Source organism: Pristis pectinata, chromosome 4 (genome assembly GCF_009764475.1).
Source record: "Pristis pectinata isolate sPriPec2 chromosome 4, sPriPec2.1.pri, whole genome shotgun sequence".
NCBI classification, from domain to species: Eukaryota; Metazoa; Chordata; class Chondrichthyes; order Rhinopristiformes; family Pristidae; genus Pristis; species Pristis pectinata.
Window position 1 is genome coordinate 79,525,600 of NC_067408.1, and position 25,615 is coordinate 79,551,214.

At 36.9% G+C, this 25,615-nt stretch overlaps 1 protein-coding gene across 6 annotated transcripts in view; it reads right to left on the reverse strand.

Annotated features, from left to right (window-relative positions):
* il1rapl1b (interleukin 1 receptor accessory protein-like 1b) overlaps nt 1-25,615 on the reverse strand; it is a 1,038,953-nt gene that overhangs the window by 559,774 nt on the left and 453,564 nt on the right. For all 6 annotated transcript variants that reach the window (XM_052015176.1, XM_052015172.1, XM_052015173.1 and 3 more), the window contains one exon: nt 18,961-19,240. In XM_052015176.1, coding sequence (XP_051871136.1) covers nt 18,961-19,240 — 280 coding nt within the window. The remainder of the gene's footprint in view (nt 1-18,960; nt 19,241-25,615) is intronic.

Genomic DNA, 25,615 nt, shown 5'->3' on the forward strand with positions numbered 1-25,615 from the left:
CTGCCCAGCCATCTCAGAACTAGCAATGTTTTATCATTACTATTTGCCAGGCATTTTGCACACTTGACCCGTGTCATACCACAGGTCAAAGACATTGCCAATTATGGTGACACATCTTCCCTGAAAATCTTATGACCTTACTGCATGCCAAGCACCTTTGTGATCATCTCACTTCCAATCCATCCCACAATATTATCTATCTACTCTTCTCAAATTCTCTTTCTAGTGATTATTGATAAGAGTTTAGGAAATTCAAAGTCATGTCACTGCCTGTGTTTGAGCTGTGAAGGCCAACTATAGATAAGTACACGATAAGTACAAGAAGATCAACAGTTAGAAAACATCAGCCTCATGGACAAACATCTCATACAGTTTCCAAAATACCTGAACAAATAGGGGTGGGGGGAACTATTAAGTAGATGTGTATACAAATCATCCCAGACAATGTTTCAGTCAAGATGTCCATGGCAACAATATTCCTGAAAGAGGTACCAAGGACTTTGATATTCCCTGATTGTGGGGGTTCAAGGGTAGCAACTTAACCAACTCAATAAACACCTTAAGGGCAAACTTTTAACCCTCTGAGATTTAATTGGGACAATTCAGTCTGGGTTCACATTAACTCGAAGTCATTGTCCAGCATCAATGGATTGCAGAGAGTATTAATAGCTCTTGCTGTCTAACATGAAAGTTGCAATTATGTTATCTTCCTGCCTCAAGTCAATGCCTGCAATAAGGCATCTTCACACTGTAGCATGGTACCTTTGAAGTAGAAATATGAAGTCTATGGAAGAAGGATTCTCAAGGGTAAGAACTTCACTGACACAATGACATTTCATCCAGTGGAGATAGCAAAATCCTTCCTCTCCCGATGATCTTTTACTCAGAAAGCACATGTAAGAGGATAAGGTCAGGAGTAGAGGTTTGTAAGAATTTTAAGAAAAAATAATTCAAATCCATATTGCTCTCTCTGTATAAAGCAGAAGGAATAGACATGGAGAAGAAGCAATAGGTTCCAGTTTTTCTTTTAGTTATAACTTGGAAAATACTGTAATTTGATTCCAAAGACTGCAGAGTTGATATTTCTCTGTGCATTCAACTTTGTGGATATTTCCTGCTGAAATATATTATTTCCGTTATTAATGCAAGATACAGAAACCTTTGAAAATTCAAGTGTTCACGTGGCAACCAAGGAGTTGCAAGAATCCAGCTGTTAGAGATGAACGTTTTATTGCTCTGTGTAACATTTTTAACAAAGTTCAAGTTATCAGTGAGAAGATGCTGCCACCTCTCTCCAGCAGTAACTGATGGACCTCGTGCTACACCCTCTGTTCCACCAATATGGAGAGAGAGAGCTCATCGTTCATAATCATCCTCTTTCAGCATCAAGTAATATCATTTGTTTCTGCATTTCCACATAATGCGACATGCAGAGAGCTGCTATAATTCTGGATAGCTTTGCTTAACCTCAGAGATCCATCTTTCATTTTGCTTTTCAAATATTTATTCATTTTTAAATGATTTTACTTCCTCTGATTTGGCTGCCACTGCTGTAAAGGTTTCCATGTTGTAACAATCTTGCGTGAAACAATTTCATCCAATTTTTCATTCTTCCAGTGGTAATCCACAATCAATGTTATTTTGCTTCCAATTTTGCAACCAGTGGAAACAACCATTCATTATTTGCGCTTGCAACTCTTAATAATTTTGAACATATTGATTAACCTCTCAAGTTTCTCTGTATAAACTCTATGGCTTCCAGTTACCTTAATAACGCCAATCTTTCACTGCACTGTTAAGACTTTTCATGAAGTACTCATATCTGCCTTTAATATTCCATTCCACACCTTCCACATATTCATTTGCATCTCCTTGGCATTATTTTTTGTAGTATGTACTATGTTCGACGTATACAAGCTAGAACCTCATTTACTGATGTTATAGTTACCCTGCTCACCCCACAGACTTTAACACCACGCTTTTCAAGAATGAATCAATCACCTTTAAAGTAATTTATGTTGACAATTCCACATTCTAACCACCTTCTGTGAAAATAACTTACATTCCACTTGTTTTTATATTTTTGTGGTACTTTGGAATTGATGCCTTTTCCTGTACCGAAAGAGGAAACAATCCCCCACCTCTTTACATTATTAGAGCTTCCCAAAAATAAGGAACACCTCTGTCTGGCCACTGATTAACTTTCCGACCTTTGGTGAAAAAGTATTAACTTCTTAAGTTTTTTTATTTGCAACTGTAATCCTCCATTACTGTTAACTGAATCGTAGCTGAGTCTTTTACTATATCCTTGTAACTCTTCCTTTAATAGGTCAGGTTTTACAGCAGCAACAGTGCTGAGTCCAGCAGTCCTTTCTAAAATTTATGTAGAAAGCACACCGCAGCTTCTGGCATTCACAGGTTTAATAAAACATGGAAATCTAAAAGTTGCTCCTCTATATGTCATTGCCCAAAGGTGCTCAGTGGAGTCTGTAGTATGCTCTTATTGCTCAGATTCTCCTGTGCCCAGGTTCAGATCGGGAAGCTGAACTTGTTCACTGAGAGTAATCACATTAATTTCATGGGACAACAGAAGCCACTACATTCATACACTCAACTTTGCCCTCAGTCAAAGCGATCAAGCTTTTGGAATGTTTCAAAAATGACTAAAAATGTGTTTATAACAAATAATAAATTCTATTAGAAAGACCCCAAGACTCCAAAATACTTAAACAATTTTTTAAAACTGCAAACATGAATAATTTCTTTTGCCCTCAGAACTATAAATGTTCATTGAATACAAGGAAACAAGAACTGGGTGCAGGGGTAGGCTGTAAGCCCCTTGAACCTGCTCTCCCATTCAATAATATCCACATCTCCAATCTACCTGTTCCTATAAACCTTGATTACCGCAAAATACAAAAATCTGCTCAAGTATTTAATAACCTAGCTCCCACACATCTCTGTGGTTGAAAATTCCAAAGATTCTTGACTCAGACAGAGAAAATTCTTGTTCACCTCTGTCTTAAATGGATGATCTAGAGTTCATAAGGTCACACAGCACAGAAACAGGCTTTCAGCCTTCCAAGTCAGTGCCAATGACCAAGCTTACATCTCTTCTCCCTTCATTCCTCTAGACTTGGGTCTTATGAATCTAATGGCACCTTAGTTCCTGATTCCCCTCCTGATTAACAATCTATATCCTTTTAAATATCTAACGTGCAATGAGTGCCATGATGGGTCTTCAAATTTGATTGCTTAATTCAAACAGTAGATAAACCATAGTAAATGTGGCGAGGGGAAATTGAACACGAATTCTTTCAACTTTACGAAATAGAAAGTGGCAACAGCACACAAGCTGGGTAACACAGATAGTTTTTTCACATGTGATTTGCAAAATGAAGATTGACACCAAAATTGGGTGAGAACAGCACGAATGCCATAATCATCCTATGGAATGGAATATTAAGAGGGAATGATCCACCAACATCAAAAAGCCAGATACACCATCTAATTGGGCTGATCATTATTATTTGAATTGGAGACCAAATATAGTGCTTGTATGAATTCTAATAGACAACTGGCCAAGAATTCTGCACAACAACTTACAAGTAGATCTCTGACAAATGGCATGCTGCCAAGTTTAGTAGATTTTGTGATGTATTTATGAATAAGTCAGTAAGTGCAAGTTTAATGGGTGGTGAGTGTTGCAAATGCTTTGTTGGGTTTATTAAGTGATACTATTGATTCCAACAACAATGGGCCAGATGGACATTCTAATGTCGGTAACCTCAGGTGTTTGGGAACATTGTGAAGGACCCCAATGCATTATCAGGTAACCCTGTCACAGTTCAGTTAACCTGATACACCCAACTTATCCCAAATAGGTCAAGGTAAAAGACTGGCTACCCAATTCAATTACTTTAATTGGTTAATAAAGCTCATATTTCAGCTATCTCTAAACATACGAACAATCAGACTCAGGTTGAACTGATATGCACCATTATAAGGTTAATTATTAATAGATATAATGAAAAAGTTAAGGAAATTTTTTTAAGAAGTTACAGCAAATCCAAGCAATATGCCAAAAGGAAGTATTGGAGAACATCTGGAGCCAATTTTAATTCGGGTGCCAAAGAGCAGCATTGCAAATTTAATATAAAATGGAAAGGAAAGGGATACCATGACAACTGATTGGGGAGGAGGTTCGGTTTGCCTGGAGACAAATTCACAACATGAAGGTGACCATAAATTAAAACTCACTGTCAGTGAAATCAAATTAGAAGTCAGAAAATTCAGTCTCTGATCAAGTAACCCAACAATGACGTGTTGCTTAAATCCATTGAAGTAGTAGTAAGTAGTAGCATCAGAGAAACTTTCCAAGGTTTTTTAAAAAGGTATAACTTCATGCTCAGATACATTTAAAATGGATGGCCAAATCAAGGCAAAGATTTTAATTCAGGTGGCTGTGCTGTGGCGAGATTTTCAAAGTTTAAAAAAAGGGTGACCAGTGCTCACCCAATAACTGGCAACTTAGTTACATGATGTAGAATTGTTAACAGTAAGTGAATTAGACTTGGATCAACATTACTGCAAACTGTCACATACCAGCAACAAAAGAAACACACCGAGTCATGTATAAGTGTTAAAAACTATTTTATTAATAACTACTTATGAAAATAAGAAAAATAAAAGTAAAAATGTTAGAATGTTAGAAGTAAAAATGTTAGACCTTAAACGTTAACCCCAAAAACTAAACTCGAAGTGTGTGTGTGGCAAATTCCCAAACTCCAAGTCCAGGAATAGTTCTCAAAGTTCCGTTCAGCAAGCCGTATGCTGAAACATGAACAAAGGCTACTGCAAAACCACCGTTGACTGAAGAGGAAATGTAGAGAGAAAATAGAGAGTAATTACAAAATCCAAACGTTCCACGATGGAACCCGTACGACACCTCAATCACTGATGATCTCCAGTCCTTTGTTCCGAAGTATCTGCCACCCCGAAAGGCATCCGAGATGTGGCCGTCCACACAAATACCTGTTTCCTTCTACAGGTTAACAACAAAGTGGACTCCACTGGATTATTCCAAAAATCCATACGTGGATTGTAGTGACAGACACAGTTATTCTTTTTCATCCATCAATACAGAGACCAGCAGGCAGGTGTCTCTTTCTCTCTCCTTCTCTCTCTCTCTCTCTGACTGACCACTCCAAAAACGTCATCACGTCCTTAGCTCCTTTTGTTGTCATAATCACGCCACACACACACACACACACACACACACACACACACACACACACACACACACACACACAACAGTGCTATGTCTTAAAGGGACATTCACCAATAGTAACAAAACCTTCACATAATTAGTAGCCAAAAGACTATCACTGGCTATCATCCTGAACTCTAAGCCAAAGGTTTTATTGCCATGACCTCAGGTTGCCATGAGAGTATTGTGAACATATAGAATATAATTAAGGGTGGCAAGAAACAAAGTAATAATCTGGCTGTCGTTTTCATAATGAAGCAAAGGCATATATAAAAAAAATTTGATTCTGGGTATAAGCTAATCACAAAATCGTTGTGTGGGTTAGAGATCTGTAAACATTTTATTGATTTTAGTTGCAACATTTATCTTAATTCTCATATGCTGATCAAAGACGCAGCAAAGTCTTTAAAGCCAATTTCTGTTCAGGCTAGGGGGAGTGTGAACCAGGGGATTCCTTTTCTTTAATTTTGTTCAATATTGTGATGGATACTGGGCTTTGCATGCTTGGTAATGAAGCTATGGGCTTTTATTCTAAAGATAAATTAATCAAATACAAGTCCTTGGCATTTACAGATGATATTGCATTTCTCAATAATTCATATGTAGGTATTTGTGTTAACTGAAAGATCTTGGAACAGTTCTGTACAGGGATGGGACTGAAGGTAAATATTAGGAAGTCTGCAGGGTTTTATATGTTGTCTCAAAATAAGATTTACCTTTCTAAGAATTGTGGGAATCAACTAATCAACTGACAACTAGATTTCATTGATTCAGAGGAGGTCAAAAAACATCTTTCTTCATATATTGATCAGTTGGTTGGGTGCTTTAATAATATACACACCAATGAGTGCAAATGTCACTCAGCATCTACCCTGTCAGCCCCCTTCAGATTTGTGGATGCTTTAATGAGATTATCTATCATTCTTCGAAACTCCAATCTGTATAGATCCAACCTGTTCAATCATTTGTCACAGGAAACCACCTTCACCCCAGATATCAACTCACTGGACCTTCTCTGAAATGCCACCATTGCATTTTTTCCTTCTTAAATAAATAGATCAGAACTATAAGCAATACTCAGGTGTACTCTCAATAATGCCCCGCAAAGGTCATTGAGACCTCTCCAGAATTTTGTATTGTTCCGGCCTCTAATGCAATTGCTTCATCAATAGTGGTCATGCCTTCAGTTACCAACTTTGTAATTCCTTCACTGAATCTCTTAGCAACTCTCCCTCTCTTTTTCTGTTTATTTTTTCCTTTAAGGTGCTGCTTAGAACCTACCACTTTGTCCAGCCATTTGCCCCACAGCTTATTTTGCAGCTCAATGTTAATTTTTGCCTGCTGATCTCCCGTGACCTGCCTTGGGATGATTTAGCAAATTAAAAGCAATATATAAATACAAGTTCTTGTTGAATAGTTCAAAGCTCGTCTTTTTCCACACTTTCAACATTTGGATAAGCATTACAAAAAAAATTGTATAATAAAATGCCTTTCGTTGCATGTGCATCCATTTCTCCATCATGAAAGAAGTCGAGAGAGTTTTTATTGTTCAGTAGTGCAAAACCCTCATTGCAGTGGCAGGCAGGTATTGCATTTAGCCTCCAAAGAGCTATTCCACTGAAGTCAACAAAGACAATTTTTGGAAGTATACATTCAGCTCAACTGATTGGGGACATTTTCCACCCCATTCAGTTTTAGCTTCCAGATGCCAATGTTAAATAATGTTTACCTTTCATGGGAATTATCATCTTCAAGCATTAGGCACTGCCCAGAATATTCTATTTTCTTATTTAACTTGTTATCCAGGGCAAAACCTTTCATCATTGGTAGGTCAGCTTATCATTAACTATTGGTAATATCTACAGGAGACACTGCCTCAAGAAGGCAACCTGGAACTGAATTCCCTATCCCCCGCCTGGCTGTGCTCCTCCCCGTCCTTCTTATTCTGGCTTCTGCCCTCTTCCTTTCCAGTCTTGATGAAGGGTCTCGGCCCGAAATGTCGACTGTTTATTTCCCTCCACAGATGCTGCCTGACCTGCTGAGTTCCTCTAGCACTTTTTGCGTCTTGCTCCAGATTCCAGCATCTGCAGAATTTCTTGTGTATCCATCATCAAAGATCCCCACTATCTGGGCCATGCCACCTTTTCACAGCTATCATTGGGCTGAAGCTACAGAAGTCCCACACCACCAGGTTTAAGAACAGTTACTTCCCTTCAACCATTCGGTTCTTGAACCAACCAGCAAATCTCCAACCACTACAGTTTAGCAAAACTATGACCACTTTGCACTAAAAAATGACTTTTCTTTTGTTCTAATTGTGGTCTTCCTTGTAAAAATTCTGTTCATGTTTTTTCTTGTGAATGCTGCTGAAATGATGCTATGTGCCTGTGATGCTGGTGCAACTAAAAGTTTTTCATTGTACCTGTGCACACATGTGCATATGACAATAAACTTGACTTTGATATTATTGATAAAAATTATTCTGAACACAATCTCACTCAAGTCATAACAACTTTTATATTTAGCTTAGTTAAGTCTGTATTTATGCAGTTGACAAATGAGAATCTTTAAAAAAATTGATTTTTAAATAACATTACTAAAAATGATAGAAAGTTTCCAGATGCTGACATAGCTATTCCCTCCTACCTACAGAATGCCCATATCCCTCCATTTTCCTCTCATTCATGTGCCCATCTAAGCCCTTCTTAAACAGTCTGTTGGTGGTGCTCGATGGACTAAGTCATAACTTGGCTTTGGTCCAAGCACTTTTCAATCTACTATTTACCACTCTTTAATAAGTCTTTTACAGTACTGGCGCAAGTTTAATTTTGATTTTTAACTGTTAAAATGAACACCAGATCTAAAGCGTCAGCTAATGGTAAAGGTAATGGAGACCAACCTACTTTGGAAGCTATTTCTAATCTGGATAGAAAGTTTGACCGGAGCTTTGCCAAATTGAAGTCCATTTTGAAGGACTTTGAAGACAAACAAAATACTCTTATCCAGGAAGATGCCAAACAAATGCAACTAATTGCTGAACTTGACCAAGCTGGTAAAGAGAGAGATGCCAAACTCCAAACTACAAATTTTTCTAAATTGTCATCATATCTGCTTCCTCTTTGAACTTTTTTTTACTTCTTCCTGCTGGTAAGACTCGCATATACCAAGATTAACTCTTTATATACCATATGGTTTTTTAATCTGTTAAAATGGATAAGACTATTAATTTTATTTCATGGAATGTCAACAGCTTAAACAATCCGGTTAAGTGCAAGAAGATCTTTAAAGTTTTTCATAGATTAAATGCTCAGATCATTTTCGCTTAGGAGACTCACATCAGGAAGAAAGATAATCAACGTTTTTTTTTAGATTTTGGAGGAGTCAACAGTTCCATTCAAATTCACAAGCGAAGGTGAAAGGAGTTTCTATTTTTATAGACTCCTCAATTTCATTTGTCCATCATGAGACAATATCAGACCCAAATGGTAGACTTTTATTAATTACTGGTCTACTTCATAATAAAAAAAGTTGTTATGGTTAATGTTTATGCACCTAATGTAGATCACCCTGAATTTTTTAAACATCTGTTTGCATTTTTTCCTAATTTAAATGAATACACTGTGATTATGGGTGGAGATTTTAACTGCTGTCTAAACCCTTCAATGGATAGATCTGTGTCAAATCCTGCACTTCCAAACAAATCCGCTGTCTTTATTAGTTCCTTCTTAGTTGAATCCGGACTTGTAGATGTTTGGAGATTTCTATACCCATATGATAAAGAATTTTCATTCTTTTCTCATGTCTACCATAATTACTCGAGGATTGATTTTTTTTTATTGATGCTAGACTAGCTCCACTTACTATGGCCTGTAAATACGATGCAATTGCCATTTCTAATCATGCACCATTGAGATTATCAATTAAGTTACCAGATGTACCCTTTGATGTCAGACAATGGCAATTTAACCCTTCTCTATTACAAGACTTAGATTATGTCCAATTTATTAAAGAACAGATTTCATTTTTCTTTTTAATTAATTTTACTGAAGAAATCTCCAGTGGGATAATATGGGATACTTTTAAAGCACATATCCGTGGTCAAATTATTTCATATTCCACTAGATTGAAAAAATGAACTAATAACGAAATACGTATATTGGCTGACAAGGTTAAAGAAATCGATAAAAAATATTCTGATACTCTGAATCTGGAGCTTTTTAAAAAGAGAACAGAACTCCAGCTACAACATAGTTTATTATTAACATCTTCAATTGAAAATCTACTACTTAAAAACAAAAGTCAATTTTATATACATGGTGACAAATCTGGTAAATTATTGGCCAACCAGTTGAAAGCTACTTTATCTAAACGTCAAATTAATAAAATTCGTAAACCTATGCAATAGATCAGGTTCAAATTAACAAATTCTTTCAAGAATTTTATTCTGCTTTATACCAACCAGAATCCCCTGAGGATCCTACATAACGCATGAATTTTTAAGAGATCTGAAGATTCCCCAATTATCTTTAAATGAACGCTCCACATTAGATGCTTCCATTTCGGAGGAAGAAATAAAGAAAGTAAGATTTTCAATGAACTCGGGTAAAGCACCCGGCCCTGATGGATATACAGCTGAATTTTTTAAATTCTTTTCTGATATTCTTGTTCCCTGGTTAGCCAAAATTTTTAAAGGTGCCCTACCAGTGGGTAAACTACCATAATCTTTCTATGAAGCAACTATTTCTTTAATTCTTAAAAAGGATAAAGATCCCACTGATTGTGCATCTTATAGACCTATTTCTTTATTAAATGTAGATTAAAATTATTTTCCAAAATATTAGCCTTCAGATTGGAAAAGGTTATTCCACAAATTATCTCTGAAGACCAGACAGGATTTATTCAAAATCATTATTTTCATTTTAATATTAGGAGATTAATGAATATTATATATACCCCTTCATCCCAAATTCCAGAATGTGTTGTTTCACTAGATGCTGAAAAGGCGTTTGACAGAGTCGAATGGGAATATCTATTCATTGCACTTCAAAAATTTAATTTTGGCCCTAAATTTATATCTGCAATTAAAATGATTTATTGTACACCTATGACTTCAATACTTACTAATAATCAAAGATCTCCTCTGTTTAGGCTTTTTCGAGGTACTAGACAAGGTTGCCTGTTAAGCCCTTTATTATTTGATATTGTTTTAGAACCCTTGGCTATTGCACTCCAGGACTCTTCAAACATATGTGGCATTATTCACGGACAGATGATTCATAAGATATCTCTTTATGCAGATGACCTGTTACTTTATATTCTTAGTCCAGAGGAATCTATCCCCGCAGTACTATCACTACTAGATCAGTTTAGTGTTTTTTCTGGCTGTAGATTAAATCTTAATAAGAGTGAACTTTTTCCATTAAATATGCAAACCCCAATTTATAGCCAAGTACCTTTCAGATTGGTAACTGACTATTTTGTGTATTTAGGCATTAAAATTACCAAGAAACATAAGGACTTATTTAAAGCTAATCTATTGCCTTTAATTGACCATGTTAAACAATTATTTACTAAATGATCCCCACTGTCTTTATCATTGGCAGGCCGAATTAATGTGGTTAAGATGAATACTTTATCAAAATTTTTACATTTATTTCAAGCGATTCCAACTTTTGTCCCGAAATCTTTTTTTGACACTATTGATTCTAAAATTCTTTCATATATTTGGCAGAATAAAAACCCAAGGTTAAGTAAGAAATATTCACAAAAACTAAAAAAGGATGGTGGTATGGCCCTGCCTAACTTTAGATTTTATTGTTGGGCCATTAATATCAGACATTTAATCTTTTGGATACAAGATTCAGATGTAATTCAATGCCCCAAATGGGTCCACCTTGAGCACCAATCAGTACTTGAATTTTCATTAGTTTCTATTTTAGGAGCTTCACTCCCTTTTGCACTTACCAAATCAAGTAAACATATGATTAACCCAATTGTTAAACATACAATACGAATATGGTTTCAATTTCGTAAATTTTTTGGATTGAATAAATTTAACCTGTCAAGTCCCATTCAATCTAATTTTTTCTTTCATCCATCCAGAGTTGACTCAGCTGTTTCCATATGGAAAAGAAAATGAATAGTATGTTTTCGTGATTTATTAATTGATAACTGTTTTTCATCTTTTGAACAATTGTCTAACAAATACAATTTGCCTAGATCACACTTTTTTCGATATTTGCAGATTAGGAACTTTTTAAAAGCCACTATACCCTCTTTTCCGACACCTTACGAAACTGAAATTACGGAAAAAAATTTAGGTCTTAATCCCTATCAGAAGGGCTTGATAGCAATAATCTATGATTTAATTATGAAAATACGTCCAGAATCACTGGACAAAATCAAGAATGAATGGGAAAGTGAACTCCAGACATCTTTACCTACAGAGACTTGGAAGAAAATTCTTCATTTAGTTAATACATCTTCAATGTGTGCCAGACATTCTTTGATACAGTTTAAGGTAGTTCACAGGTCCCATATGTCAAAAGATAAGCTAGTTCATTTTTATCAGCATATAAATCCTATATGTGACAGATGTAAATTGAATGTGGCTTCTTTGACACATATGTTTTGGTCCTGTCCTCTTTTGAAAAATATTGGAAAGGCATTTTTAACATTATTTCATATATATGGAAGATTGATTTACAATCTCACCCTATCACTGCAATTTTTGGATTACCAAGGATAGAGTCTGGCCATTTATCTGCTTCCGCTAACCATATGATTGCCTTTGTTACCTTAATGGCCAAACGATCCATTTTGCTTAAATGGAAGGATCCAATACCCCCTACCACTTATCAATGGTTCTCTCAAACTATATCATGTTTAAACTTGGAAAAAATTAGGAGTGGTACTGTTGATCCTTCGCTTAAATTTGAAAATATTTGGAGTCCATTTATTCAATATTTTCACATGATATAGATCCCCCTTCAATAACTTTCCAACTTAGAGGAACGGAGTTGACGACATAATATTGCTCTGTTTCTACCGAGAAATTTTAGTCCAGTCTTTTATCTTGTTTGTTTATTTTTGAAATTTTTCTGTTTAGCTTAGTTTGGTTTGATATATTGTTTATAATTTTTCTTATTGATTTGGGGATTTTGTTTTCTCTTTTTTTATAGAATAAATCTTTCTCTTTCCTTTCTTTTATATTATATTCATTTGCTAAGAGGTCATTGGATCTACAGATTTTTTATATTTTGTTGTTCTTTATGATTATCTAGACCATGATTGTTCTCCTGATCTCTTTGTATTATATGTACAAACACTGATGTTACATATTAATCTGTATTAATTTGAAAACTAATAAAAAGATTGAAAAAGAAAGAAAGCTCCTCTTAAAAGCCCCCAATGAATTTGCCTCCACCACCCTATCAGGCAATGCATTCTAGACATCCACCATTCTCTCAGTAAAAAAAACAGCCCTCGCATCTCTTCTGAACCTACTCCCTCTCACCTTAAATGTATGCTCTCTGGTATTGGATCACTCAGTAATGGGAAAAAGATATTGCTTGTCCACCCTATTTATGCCACTCATAATTTTATACACTTCCAACAGATCACCCCTCAGCCTCCACTCCAGAGAAAAGAGCCCAAGTTTGTCTGGCCACTCCTGATAGCACATGCCCTCTAATCTAGGCAGCATCCAAGTAAACTTCCTCTGCGCCCTCTGTAGTCTGATGAGTTATGTCTGATATTTTATGCATTGTATGTTATCACTTGCAAAGTAATGTTCACTTGATTTTGATAAATTAGATTTCAAATATATTATGACGTTTCTATCAAGAACATGCAACTACTCTGTGTTATCTTTTCAGCTTCTACATTATCTAGAATCTTAATTGTATCAAAGTAAATACATTTAACAATATCACTTATTTGAATGTGATTTTAATCAACTATCCCACTATTAACACAAAGAATCCTCTTGAGATAAACTTCATTCTGCTTGTCAGAATGACATGTGTGGCCTAAACTCAGCGCTGATCATTATTTTTTCATCTCTATGCACCTTTGATTAGCCCGCAATGACCACATTCTCAGACTGAGGGTAAGAAATTTGTCTTTGTTCACTAATAATGAATGAATACTAATATAATAGCTACATTGTACTTACTTCCTGACATTCAGTTGCAACATAAGAACATCAAAAAACAGTACAGGAGTAGGTCAGTTGACCCCTGGAACCTGCTCTGCCATTCATTAAGCTCATGGTGAATTCAATTTTGGCTTCATGCTACCTCCCTGCTCTCTTCCCCTATCATTTGACTTCCTTGTAGTTCAGATGTTTGTCAATCTGCAGCTTATGTACAGCTCCACAGCTCTCAATTAGAATTCCAGAGTCACAACCTCCCGATTTCTGTCTTGAATGGACAATGCCTAATTCTGAAAAAATGTATCATTGTTCTTCAGAGCCCACCAAGGGAATCATCCTCTCAGCACCACTCTGTTAATCACCCTCAGAATTATATATATACACCTCTCATTCTTCTGAACTCCAATGAGTATAGGCCCAACATGCTCAACCTTTCTTCACCCAGGAACCCCTTTGTCCCAGTCATCAGCCTCATCAACCTTCTCTGTGCAGTCTCAATGCAAGTATGTCCCTTCTTAAGCATGGAGACTAAAATTGTCTGCAGTATTCCAGGTGAGGTTGTGCAAACATTTTATAATATTGCATCCAATCCAGATTTACCAATGTTTAGTTCATTTTGTTTTTTTCGTGTTTGGTGGGTGGGGGGAGGTGGTGTGCAGGATTATAATTTAACTCTCTTCTTGTGAAATTCCACTATTCACCTTGTTGGAGAGTAGTTTCACAAAATTTACTTCCTAAAAAAAAGTCAACTATACAGCAAGGCAGGACAGAAGAAGATTGCTCCTTGTACTGTACTTAACAGATAGATTAATCTCTTTAAAATTATGTGTTTTTTTCAGATGCTTCTGTTGGCTTACTGTAACATATAAATTAATCATTGACTTTATTAACCTTCCACTGTATTTTATTCATATAATTAGAGAAAATAGTATTTCCAGTTTAGAATCTTCCTATTATTAGAATATTCAGATGCTTAAATGGAAAAAGAACTTGAATTTCCAGCAAAATAGAAACTCTGCCTCCTGTTTAATTCTGTATCTTGCTAAGTATACACTCCATCTTCTGCCTGGAAGTAGTTTGGTGTGTGTCGGGGGATTGGCAAAGACAATCAACAAATTGTGCTGCTGTCACACAAAGCAAATTCTTACCATGATGTCATTTAGCCTTAGTCACAACCCACTGAAATGGTTGTGACTCAGGCTGAAATGCACGATTCTTGGACTGATTAATATGTGATGCAGAAAATTATTCATTATCCCCCTTCCTGTCTAATAATTTATTTGAATAGCTGCACTAGACCTTCGAATATCTTTTTTAGTTGATTATTATGAAAAGCTGTAATGTGGAGATATCTACCCTGAAATAAAAGTCACCTTGGTTCATTGACCCCAGATCACAATGGTTTTTACACTGACAAATGCCACACGGGATTTTCACATTCTACGAGGACTCTTCTATTTTCCTTGCTGACATGAATCAGAAGTTAGATGTACACGTTAAAAAGAAAAGCAGAAAAGCTAGCTGCAAAAAGAATAAAAATTACTCATTAACCAATCTTTCATTTCTTTTGGATGGGAAAAGCTGTACAGTCCATTTCTGTAATTTCTTGCTTTTAATTACAATTGATGGGCCCTTGCATAACTATTCAAAAATTGATCAAGTTTGATTTTCCCAATTCAAAACAGAACGCTTGAACTCACGATGCCAACCGACTGCTGCGTCTAATGAATGGGTATTCTGTCTCAATGCTGTCTTCCACTTTGCAATAAGAATCGTAGCCATCTAACTTTGATTCAGATTATGAAAACACCAGTTCCTTCTGCTCTACATTCAGTCACTGAAAATGATACAGATTTTGTAATAAAAGTATTTTTTTTAATATTGTAATTATTTTGCCACCATCACATAGACTGGAATGAGAAGACCCAACTTGACGTAATACTCTACATGGAGGTGAAAAGCCAAAGAAATGCATCACCATAGCTAACCAAAGTCATGAACTAATCACGAAAATGCAAATTGTGAAGGTAAGTGTGCTCCACTCTTTTTAACAGTATGCACCAGTAAATCAAGGATTTTTTCCTTTCAATGGATCTTGTCCCCAGGTGGAATTATAAAAATCACTATATTTGATGAGTTCATAAGATAATTAAATATCAGGAGTAAAATTGTCACCAGCTTGTGAGGATACTTATGTGGCACCTGCCTGAGATTGCTGTTGGGGCACATTGTTCAAAGAACACTGTGTTTATACCTGATCCATGGGATAAATCAATGTCATCATTGATAAAGAAGTGGATCAGCAAACAAAGTGATGCAGCAATTAGAAGATTCATGTTAAATGTGTTAATGCCTGGACAGAGTTCACTCACACTGAAAAAAATCAATTCAGATGTTGAATCCATCAAGAGTGACAGAAGAGAAGCCCACAAGACTGTTTCCTGCTACTCACAAATAATAGGCTGAAGGCACGAGGTGGGGATTCATCTTCGGTCAGTCACATGATGGTACTGGATACCCATTGTATTTGACTTACCATTGACGAGCAACTGAGGATGAATTTCTATCCCAAAGTGGTTATTAATTAGAAGCAAAGAGCTTATTTTAAATATGTCAATGAAAAAAGTGATTTATTACTCTGCTTCTTTCATTGTTTCAGAATCATCAGTATCTCACTTTTTCTTTCAATTTCTAACATGACATTTAGTTAAGAGTTGACAAATGTGTGCACAGGGGTAAAACATGCAAACTGAGATAGCACTGCAAAGGAATTACAGTTTGAAATATTTCTAAAATACCATAATCAGCTAAATAGTAAATGCTATTTTAGTTTTTAAACAAATAGTGAACAAAAGAGGGCTAAACTGCTGTTTAAGTTATTCAACAAAAAGAAATTTGCTCCATTTTGCATTTTTCCTCAGAAGGAAAGCAATCTGAAACATGAAAAAGGTAATCTATTATTCTGCTTCTGTTGTCAACATTCTCCTTGTTGTATGCAAGGTTTTGAATCTCACTAAGAAATGGCTTCAAGGATACCAGCAATCAACCAGTACCAATTATTCTTCATTTATGCAAACAGGCAGCCCTATTGGCTGATTATTTGACTGTGAAGGACTTTGCAACCAAGACCATCTAGTCCTCACCCTTCATCCACCTACTTTCTAACAGTAAACGTCATTATATAAAGCAGCAGGAAGTCACCCATGTGAAAACACGGTAATAAATTATGTCTGGAAGCTCACAATACATATTCAGCAGATATTTTATATTTCAACTAAAATTGGAAAGTGTTTTAAAATACAGGGAGCTAATAAAGATTAATTATGAGTATAAATTAAAAATATAATTTGGTCTAATAGTAAAAAATAAATGTAATCAGAATTAATGTTGTTTCTCCAATTAATTTATGATTAAGTGCACAGAATATTAAGTACATGAAGCAAAGAGAACTTCCTAATTGTTATAGCACAATGAGATAAATGGAATACATCCCTCTGTTTGAAGATTAGGGATCCTGTTTCAGACATGACTAATTTCAATATGACTTTTTTCCACTTTGCTGAGTTCCACCTGTGGTCAAGTCGTTAATTTCTCAAGAAATGTGTAGTTCTCTTAACGGGATAATTCTGTATGTGATAGGTTTGCAAAGTAAGCAATGTCCAGCTAATATAAACTCCTCAATAGTTTTATGACTATTGTTCAATTGCAATACAAAAATATCCAATAAATGCACATACTTGCTTTGAAAGGTACCACGGATGTTTGTGCAAAAATAGCAAGTTAACCAGTTTTTTTGACCCTTTCATTTTAGATTTCTTAAATGATGTAATGTGTATTTGTTGACATTATCATAATAAAACATCAACAGCAGTCAAGGATATTGCAACCAGTTTTCTTGAACCTGATGCTTCATCTATCAAAAACAATAATATGGCTTTAGTTCTCAGCAATCAATTTGCAAGTTCCTCAAGGTGGCCGCTAATATTATGTAGAAAGCACTTTGTTTTTAAAGGGTAAACCACCAACTTTCTTCATCTGGGCCGGCAACCCAAAGGATAACATAGTTTAACATGGGTTAACTCTCTTAACACAATCAACCAACTTGATACCTGACCGGAAAATAGAACTCTATTATCTGCAGGGTGTCTTTAAGCACACACTCATGTGATTTGCAGAAAGACATACATGCTAGTGAATATTTGTTAACTGAAAAACAGCATTATATCTCCCAGCATTACTTCCAGAAAAAAAGACCATATAAAAGGTCAAGTCTGTTCAATGCACATTCATTTATTTATAGAATGTGGACATCACTGACAATGCCAGCATTTATTGCCTATCCCTATAGGCACGGGGCGGCACAGTAGCGTAGCGGTCAGCGCGATGCTATTACAGTGCCAGCGATCGGGGTTCGATTCCTGTCACTGTCTGTAAGGAGTTTGTACGTTCTCCCGTGTCTGCGTGGGTTTTCTCCGGGTGCTCCGGTTTCCTCCCACATTCCAAAGATGTATGGGCAGGTTAATATGGGTTTAAAATGGGCAGCGTGGCCTCGTTGGGCCGGAAGGGCCTGTTACCACGCTGTAAATAATTTTTTTTAAAATTTTTAAAATTTAAATGTAAAATTTTTTTTAAAATGCCCCTGAACTAAGAAGGCAATTAAAAGTCAAGCACATTGGTGTGTTTGGAGTCCTATCTAGGCCAAACAAGGTAAGGAAAGCACATTACCTTCCCTGGAGAATATCCACAAATCAGATGGATTTATATGACAATCCAATAACTTCATGGTTGTAGTTAATCAGACTAACTTCTGCTTTTATATTTCCAGACTTCATTCAATTACTTGAATTTAAATTCCTCACCTGTAATTGTGGGATTCAAACTTATTTCTCTGGATCAATGATTCCGGCTCTGGTGCCAATCTGGTAATTTAACCACAATGCTACCATACTCCTAATTAAATTGAATTTCATTGTTGTGGTTACAAGCAGTATATACCAAACAGGAAGCTGTACAGACTTACAGAGGAAAAGAAATAACTGAAATAAAATCACTGCAATCCAACTTGCAATAACCAATCCTCTGACAGACAATTTAGCTGACACTCACAGTCATAGCCACACTATGGACCTTGTCCATGAAATTCCGTCTCTGAAAGAATATTTTTTTGTAAAAATATTAAAAGGCTCTGAAAATTGGATGAACCTTTGTGAAAGCACAGTCACCTCACAAAACATTGATTGGTACTAGTCAGCACCTCAGTCCTCAGTGCATTACGAGAGATGGCAAATGAGGCGGAGATGCTTTCCCTCAACTAGCAATTCACCCGGTTGGAAAAGCTTCCAATGATTAAAGTTGACACAGCAACACCTAAGATGCTCAAAACAGATTGGCTGCATTTGTACTTTTCAGCAGAGTTTTATGTTTTAATCTAATGGTGTTCTTATCTGCAGAACATAAACAAACAGGGTGACAATATGTTTGTTAATTACTTCTACATATTATTTATTAGAGCAATTTGAGATAGACTTTATCATACCTTAGTACACAGGAAAAAAGTCCACCGTCCTGGAGTTCCGTTGGACGAAACCAAATGGAATCCTCCTCTTTGCTCATTCTAATTCCATCAAATGGTATGGGCTCTTCAAAGTCCCCGTGCCCATTGCTTTTGTACCACATCAAGCTCAGTCCTGAACTCTGAGCTAAGGTGTAGTTGGCCCTGATGTATCCGTAAAATAACGCACACTTCACTCGAACTGGTTCTCCCATAAGGACTTGATACTTCTTGTAATCCACGGACCAATCAGTACATCCATCAGCTGAAAAAATAAATTTAAAAAGTTGTTACAATTGAAACAGTTGACATTTTATTTCATCTTGGTGCACTTTACTAAATTGTAAAACTCAAATAAAAAGCAGATTTATACAATGTAACAATTATTCAATGTTATCAGGGAAATCAATGCATTGGTAAACTAAAGTCATCTTAGAGATAGTGAGTGGCTTTGCCCAGCCAGAATACCTTCAAACAAAACTATATGTCAGTATGATTGAGTCAAAAGACTCACCATCAGTCATTTAGTAATTTGTTTAAATCAATTTGATCCATGTTATTATCCTTCACAACGGGAAGACAAAGGTGGAATGTAGCGACGGGAGGGAAACGAGGAAAGAGAGGAGGTTCATGCATTCAAAATAAAGGATGTACAAAAGAATGATAAATTAATGCATTTAAATGAGCAACATAAGTTGGGAACAGGAAATAACATAAAACTGAATAACACATTCTCTTTTCCAGAAGCAGTTTAAGTCATAGACCAGTTTTAATGCTAAAAATGAAGACATTGCATGCTCTTCTTTGTTGTAGATTCATACAACTGGTAAAGGTACAAGAACTCTACACTTAAACATTCTTGTGATATGCATACAACTGGAAAGACTGACATTTATTGTTCACCACCAGCTGACTCAGGGGCACAGCTTGCCACCTGTAACATTAATTCACATTTTTTTCTTGCCACAGATGTTTTCTGATCACCGAATACTTCCAGCATTCTTTTCCAACAACCACTGGGTTCTGTTTCTCACAGTTCCAGCATGTGTTTCCTCTCTCCAACTGCCATTATTCATCTCCCTTGATTTACACTCCCCCAGAGAGATCAGCCAGTATTTATTTATTTCCCTCACCTCGTCAACCTTGGTCTGCACCCTGTCACAGACATTTGTCCTCTCTGCAACTTAAAAACATACTTTTTTTTCTCATTTTCCCATTCCTGGTGAAGGATCACTGACCTGAAGCATCAGCCCCTTCCCTCTCCACAGATGAAGGCTGACCTGTTGATCTTTATTTAGGATTTTCCAGCATCTGCAGTCTTTTGCTTTTCAAAAGCTTACCAGGTCAGCTTTGAGGACATAGAAGAACCAGTCCTCATTTATCACCCTCTTTCACCCTATGCCTTAAAAAAGATCCATGAACTCATGAAGTAAATGCTACGCAGTAGTCAGTGAGGTCACATGAGTTTATTTGTTTATTTAAATTCTTCCAGAGACTTGTAGGGTGTCTTTGTGAAAGCAAGCAAAACAATCTGTGATGATGATTGCCTTCCTTACATTTATGTAGTTTCTTTATTTTACTTCAGTAACAATCAATTCTCTTGCAACAAACCTTGGTACACTTATTATGAAAGATGAACTGATACAGGATGGTAGCAGAGGTGAATGGGATTGCTTAAAGCAACTCTTACTTTGTTTTGCTAAATATCATGGGAGCAACTCAGATTGTTTAAAAGTCATTTGAAAACCTAACAGTGTGCATGATAGCTTCAGAAAATGCTCGACTGCCACCACAAGCCCTCAAAATAATAGGATGCAAGTGTCACAGCAAAGTTAAGGAAATTCAAGTTAGCCTTCCAGAAGTACTCTGTGTTGATACAGCTGTAGCAGAAGATGGAGCAAGTACAAGATGGAACAAGAAGGGATATAGGATCAGAAGAAGTAGAATCCTTATGGATTGAGTTAAGAAATGGCAAGGGTAAAAGGACCCTAATAGCAGTTAGATATAGGCCCCCTAACAGCAGCCAGAATGTGGACTACAAGTTACAGCTGGAAATAGAAAAAGCGTGTCAGAGAGACAATGTCAAGATAATTATGGGGGATTTTAACATGAAAGTGGATTGGGAAAGTCAGGAAGGTACTGAATCTCAGGAGGGAGAGTTTGTGGAATGTCTCCAGGATGGCTTTTTGGAGCAGCTTGTTGATGAGTCCACTAGGGGATCGGCTGTTTTGGATTGGGTGCTGTGTAATGAACCTGAGGTGATTAGGGCACTAAAGGTAAAGGAACCCTTAGGAAGTAGTGATCATAATATGATTGAGTTCAGTTTCAAATTTGAAAAGGAGAAGCTGATATCAGTTGTATCAATATTTCAGTGGAACAAAGGAAATCACAGAGGCATGAGAGAGGAACTGGCCCAAATTGATTGGAAAAGAAATGGATGAAATTTCTACAAGAAATGAGGAAAGCGCAGGATAGATATATTCCAAGAAAGAAGAAAATTATGAATGGAAAAATGGCACAAATGTGGCTAACGGGAGAGGTTAAGGCTAAATTAAAAGCAAAAGGGAGGGCATACAAGGAAGCAAAAATAAGTGGGAAAACAGAAGACTGGGAAATTTTTAAAAACACAGAAAGAAACTAAGAAAGTCATTAGGAAAGAAAAGATGAATTATGAAAGGAAGTTGGCAGATAATATACAAAAGGATACTTGGAGTTTTTTAAAATATCTGAAGAGTAAAAGAGAGACACGGGTAGATATAGGACCGATTGAAAACGGTGCTGGAGAAATTATAATGGGTAACAAAGAGATGGCAGAGGAACTAAATGAGTATTTTGCATCGGTCTTCACTGTGGAAGACATCAGCAATATACCTGATAGTGAGGGGTCTCAGGGGATAGAATTGAGTACAGTCAAGATTATTAAAGAGAGGGTGCCTAGGAAACCAAATAGACTGATAAGTCTCCCGGACTGGACGAAATGCACCCTCAGGTTCTGAAGGAGGTGGCTTTAGAGATTGTGGAGGCATTGGAGATGATTTTCCAGGAATCAATAGACTCTGGCATGGTTCCGGAGGACCGGAAGGTCGCAAATGTAGTTCCGCTGTTTAAGAAAGGAAGGAGGCAGCAAAGGGAAAATTACAGGCCTGACATCGGTGGTTGGAAAGTTATTGGAGTCGATCCTCAAGGACAAGGTTATGGAATACTGAGAGATGCATGACAAGATAGGTCAAAGTCAGTATGGTTTCATGAAAGGCAGATCCTGCCTGACCAACATATTGGAATTTTTTGAGATAATCTCAAGTAGGATGGACAAGGGAGAGGCTGTGGATGTTGTGTATTTGGATTTTCAAAAGGCCTTAGACAAGGTGCCGCACAAGAGGCTGCTTAATAAGATGAGAGCCCATGGAATTACAGGAAAGATCTTAGAGTGGGTGGAGCATTGGCTGATAGGCAGAAAGCAAAGGGTGGGAATAAGGGGATCCTGTTTTGGTTGGCTGCCAGTTACTAGTGATATTCCGCAGGGGTCAGTGTTGGGGCCGCTTCTTTTTACACTGTATATCGATGATTTAGATTATGGAATAAATGGTTTTGTGGCTAAGTTTGCAGATGACACCAAGATAGGTGGAGAACCAGTAAGTATTAAAGAAACAGAAAGGTTGCAGAGAGACTTAGACAGTTTAGGAAAATGGGCAAAGAAATGGCAGATGAGATATAATGTTGAGAAATGTGCAGTTGTACACTTTGGAAGAAGAAATAAACGGGAAGATTATTATCTAGATGGGGAGAAAATTCAAAATTCGGAAGTGCAACGGGACTTGGGGTTCCTCGTGCAGGATACCCTAAAGGTTAACCACCAGGTTGGATCGGCAGTAAGGAAAGCAAATGCTATGTTGGCATTCATTTCAAGAGGAATAACGTATAAAAGTAAGGATGTGTTGATGAGGCTCTATGGGGCACTGGTGAGACATCATTTGGAATACTGTGTGCAGTTTTGGGCCCCTTATCTTAGGAAGGATGCACTGATGTTGGGGAGGGTTCAGAGAAGATATACGAGAAAGGGCTTACATACGAGGAGCGTTTGTCGGTTCTTGGACTGTATTCACTGGAGTACAGAAAAATGAGAGGGGACCTCATAGAAACATTTCGAATGTTGAAAGGACTGGACAGAGTAGATATGGCTAAGTTGTTTCTGTTGGTGGGTGAGTCCAGGACAAGAGGGCACAGTCTTAGAATTAGAGGGTACCTATTTAGAACAGAGATGAGGAGAAATTTCTTTAGCCAGAGGGTCGTGGATTTATGGAATTCATTGCCACATACAGCTGTGGAGGCCCGATCACTGGGGGCATTTAAGAAGGAATTGATAGGTATCTAATTAGTCATGGTATCAAGGGATATAGGGAAAAGGCTGAGAATTGGGGCGAGATGGGAGAATATTTCAGCTCATGGTGGTGACGGAACAGAATCGATGGGCTGAATGGCCTACTTTTGCTCCTTTGTCTTGTGATCTTGTGAAGTTGAGGAAGCAACTCTTCCCACTGCGAAAGGGGTAGAAGCTTGTAAAGCTTATTCCACTTGGACAGAATGGGTCAAAGAGGGGAATAAATAAAGGATAGTACTTGTGTTTCAGAAATGTTCCTGCTATTGCCAATGCAAAGAAACATTCCCTTTGAGATGTACAAACCTAAGAGGGCAAGTTGCCCGTGAATCATATGATCAATATAAAACAGAATTGCGAGAACTCACTGAAGGTTGTGAGTTTTATTCAATTGCGCTGGAACAAATCTCTTGGGGTGACAGAGAAAATTACAAGCCAAGTCTAAAGAAATTCCAGGATCAGGGAAGTGTTGGAACTGTGTGAGGAAACACGAGTTCCACAAAAGAGAATTGTGCCTTGCTTTTGGTAAAATACGTAACAAGCGCGGAAAGAACAATTGTTTCACAAAGAAATGCCGTAGAAAATTATCTGCACATAAACTGATAGCTGAAACAGCTGAAGAACCAGGAACAACAGTTTTTGTTGTCAATGAGGTCAGTGCTTTGAGAAGTGTGTTATACTTAGGGATACTAAATACAGTTGAAGGATGCATCATTGTGTATGTGCTCAGTTCCTAAAGACTGGATTTAAGCTATTACGAGAGACCATTATCCCGTCAATAGAAGATGTAGCCACACCTCTCTATGGTGCTGAAATTTTACTGCTTTACAAGTTCAAAATGGCACACAGATTTGGATAACCAATCATCATATTTAATGAGTTCCCATGCAGCTTTTGGGACCACCACTGGAAAGGTCCATCATTTAGGATTAGCTCACTGCCAAATGATTCCCAAAGAAAAAGTACACAAGTTGTTGGAAGAACTTCAGGGAAAAGAAGTCACTGCTGATAATTTTGTGGATGTAGGTTTGCAGTGAAAAGGTGGAGTAAGCAATTGAAGACCAGAATAAACATTTACATGGTTTTCATCTAAGGAGCAGTGAGAATGGAGTACTGCCACAGAAATAACAAGTGAAGCTCTGAAGGGTGGTGGGGGTAAAGAAATTGATCCTGCTGGATATGTGGATCCAGTCGAAGTGATAGCAATTTCGGAGAGGACAATGCCAACGTATGTGTCAGGAGTCCCTTGTCTGTTGGGACATGCTCAATATCTGAGTGAACTTCTATCAGATATGGTGATGCCACACAAAGATTTAATAAGACAAGATACTGAGTGATTTTGAGAAAAATCCAATGAAGTTTTACTGAAAAAAAAACTTCAAGTAGTGGTTACTGGAACAGCAGATTTTGGATTTTATCAAGAAGAGTTAACTTTATAATATGATGCATCTCAGTCTGACCTTGGAGCTGTGATGTCCAATGGACAACCAGACATACATTGCTCAACAGGAATCAATATATTTTCCATTGTTGATTTATCTCTCCTGCATTATGACCCAATACCAATCTTCCTTTTTGATCCTTTTCTCATTGTCCTACATCTTAAGATACATTTTGTGCTAATGCTTTTCAGTTCCAATGTATGGCCTTTGACCTGAAAAGTTAACAGTTTCTCTTGCTTGTTCAGCTGTCTGACATGCTGAATATTTCCAACATATTCTGCTTTGTTTCAGATTCCCAGTATTTGCTGTATTTTGCTTTTGTGGCTCTGGAGTCACGTATGGGGAAGACCATGCAGAGAAGGCACATTTACTTTCCCAAAATTCAGTGAACCAGAAGGTCTTCCTGCAGCTTCCAATATATAACACTTTCAGTTAGTTTAATTAAAGTATTTCTGTAATATTTTTAAAAATGCAAAACATGGAAAAGCTTATTGTTTGGAAGTAAATTATAAAAGTTGATGTCATGCCAAGATATTATTAGATGTTACAGATATTATCATTTTATGTAGTTCTTAAAACTGGTCTTCAAGTTTAATTCCCTCCCGCTCAATACTAAATAGGTAGTGCATTCCATAAATAAGCTGTGCAGAATGATTCATAGCACAAATGGTTTTCTTGCCTAAAAATTGTATTTTACAATACTTTCTGCAAATGAACTAGATAAGTATGTCAGTAATTACTGGGCTGGAAAGTCTGCAGAATACTCTTGGGTCTTTAATGAGATCTAAATGCAATGTTGCTGAGACACATGAGAGTTTGGGGA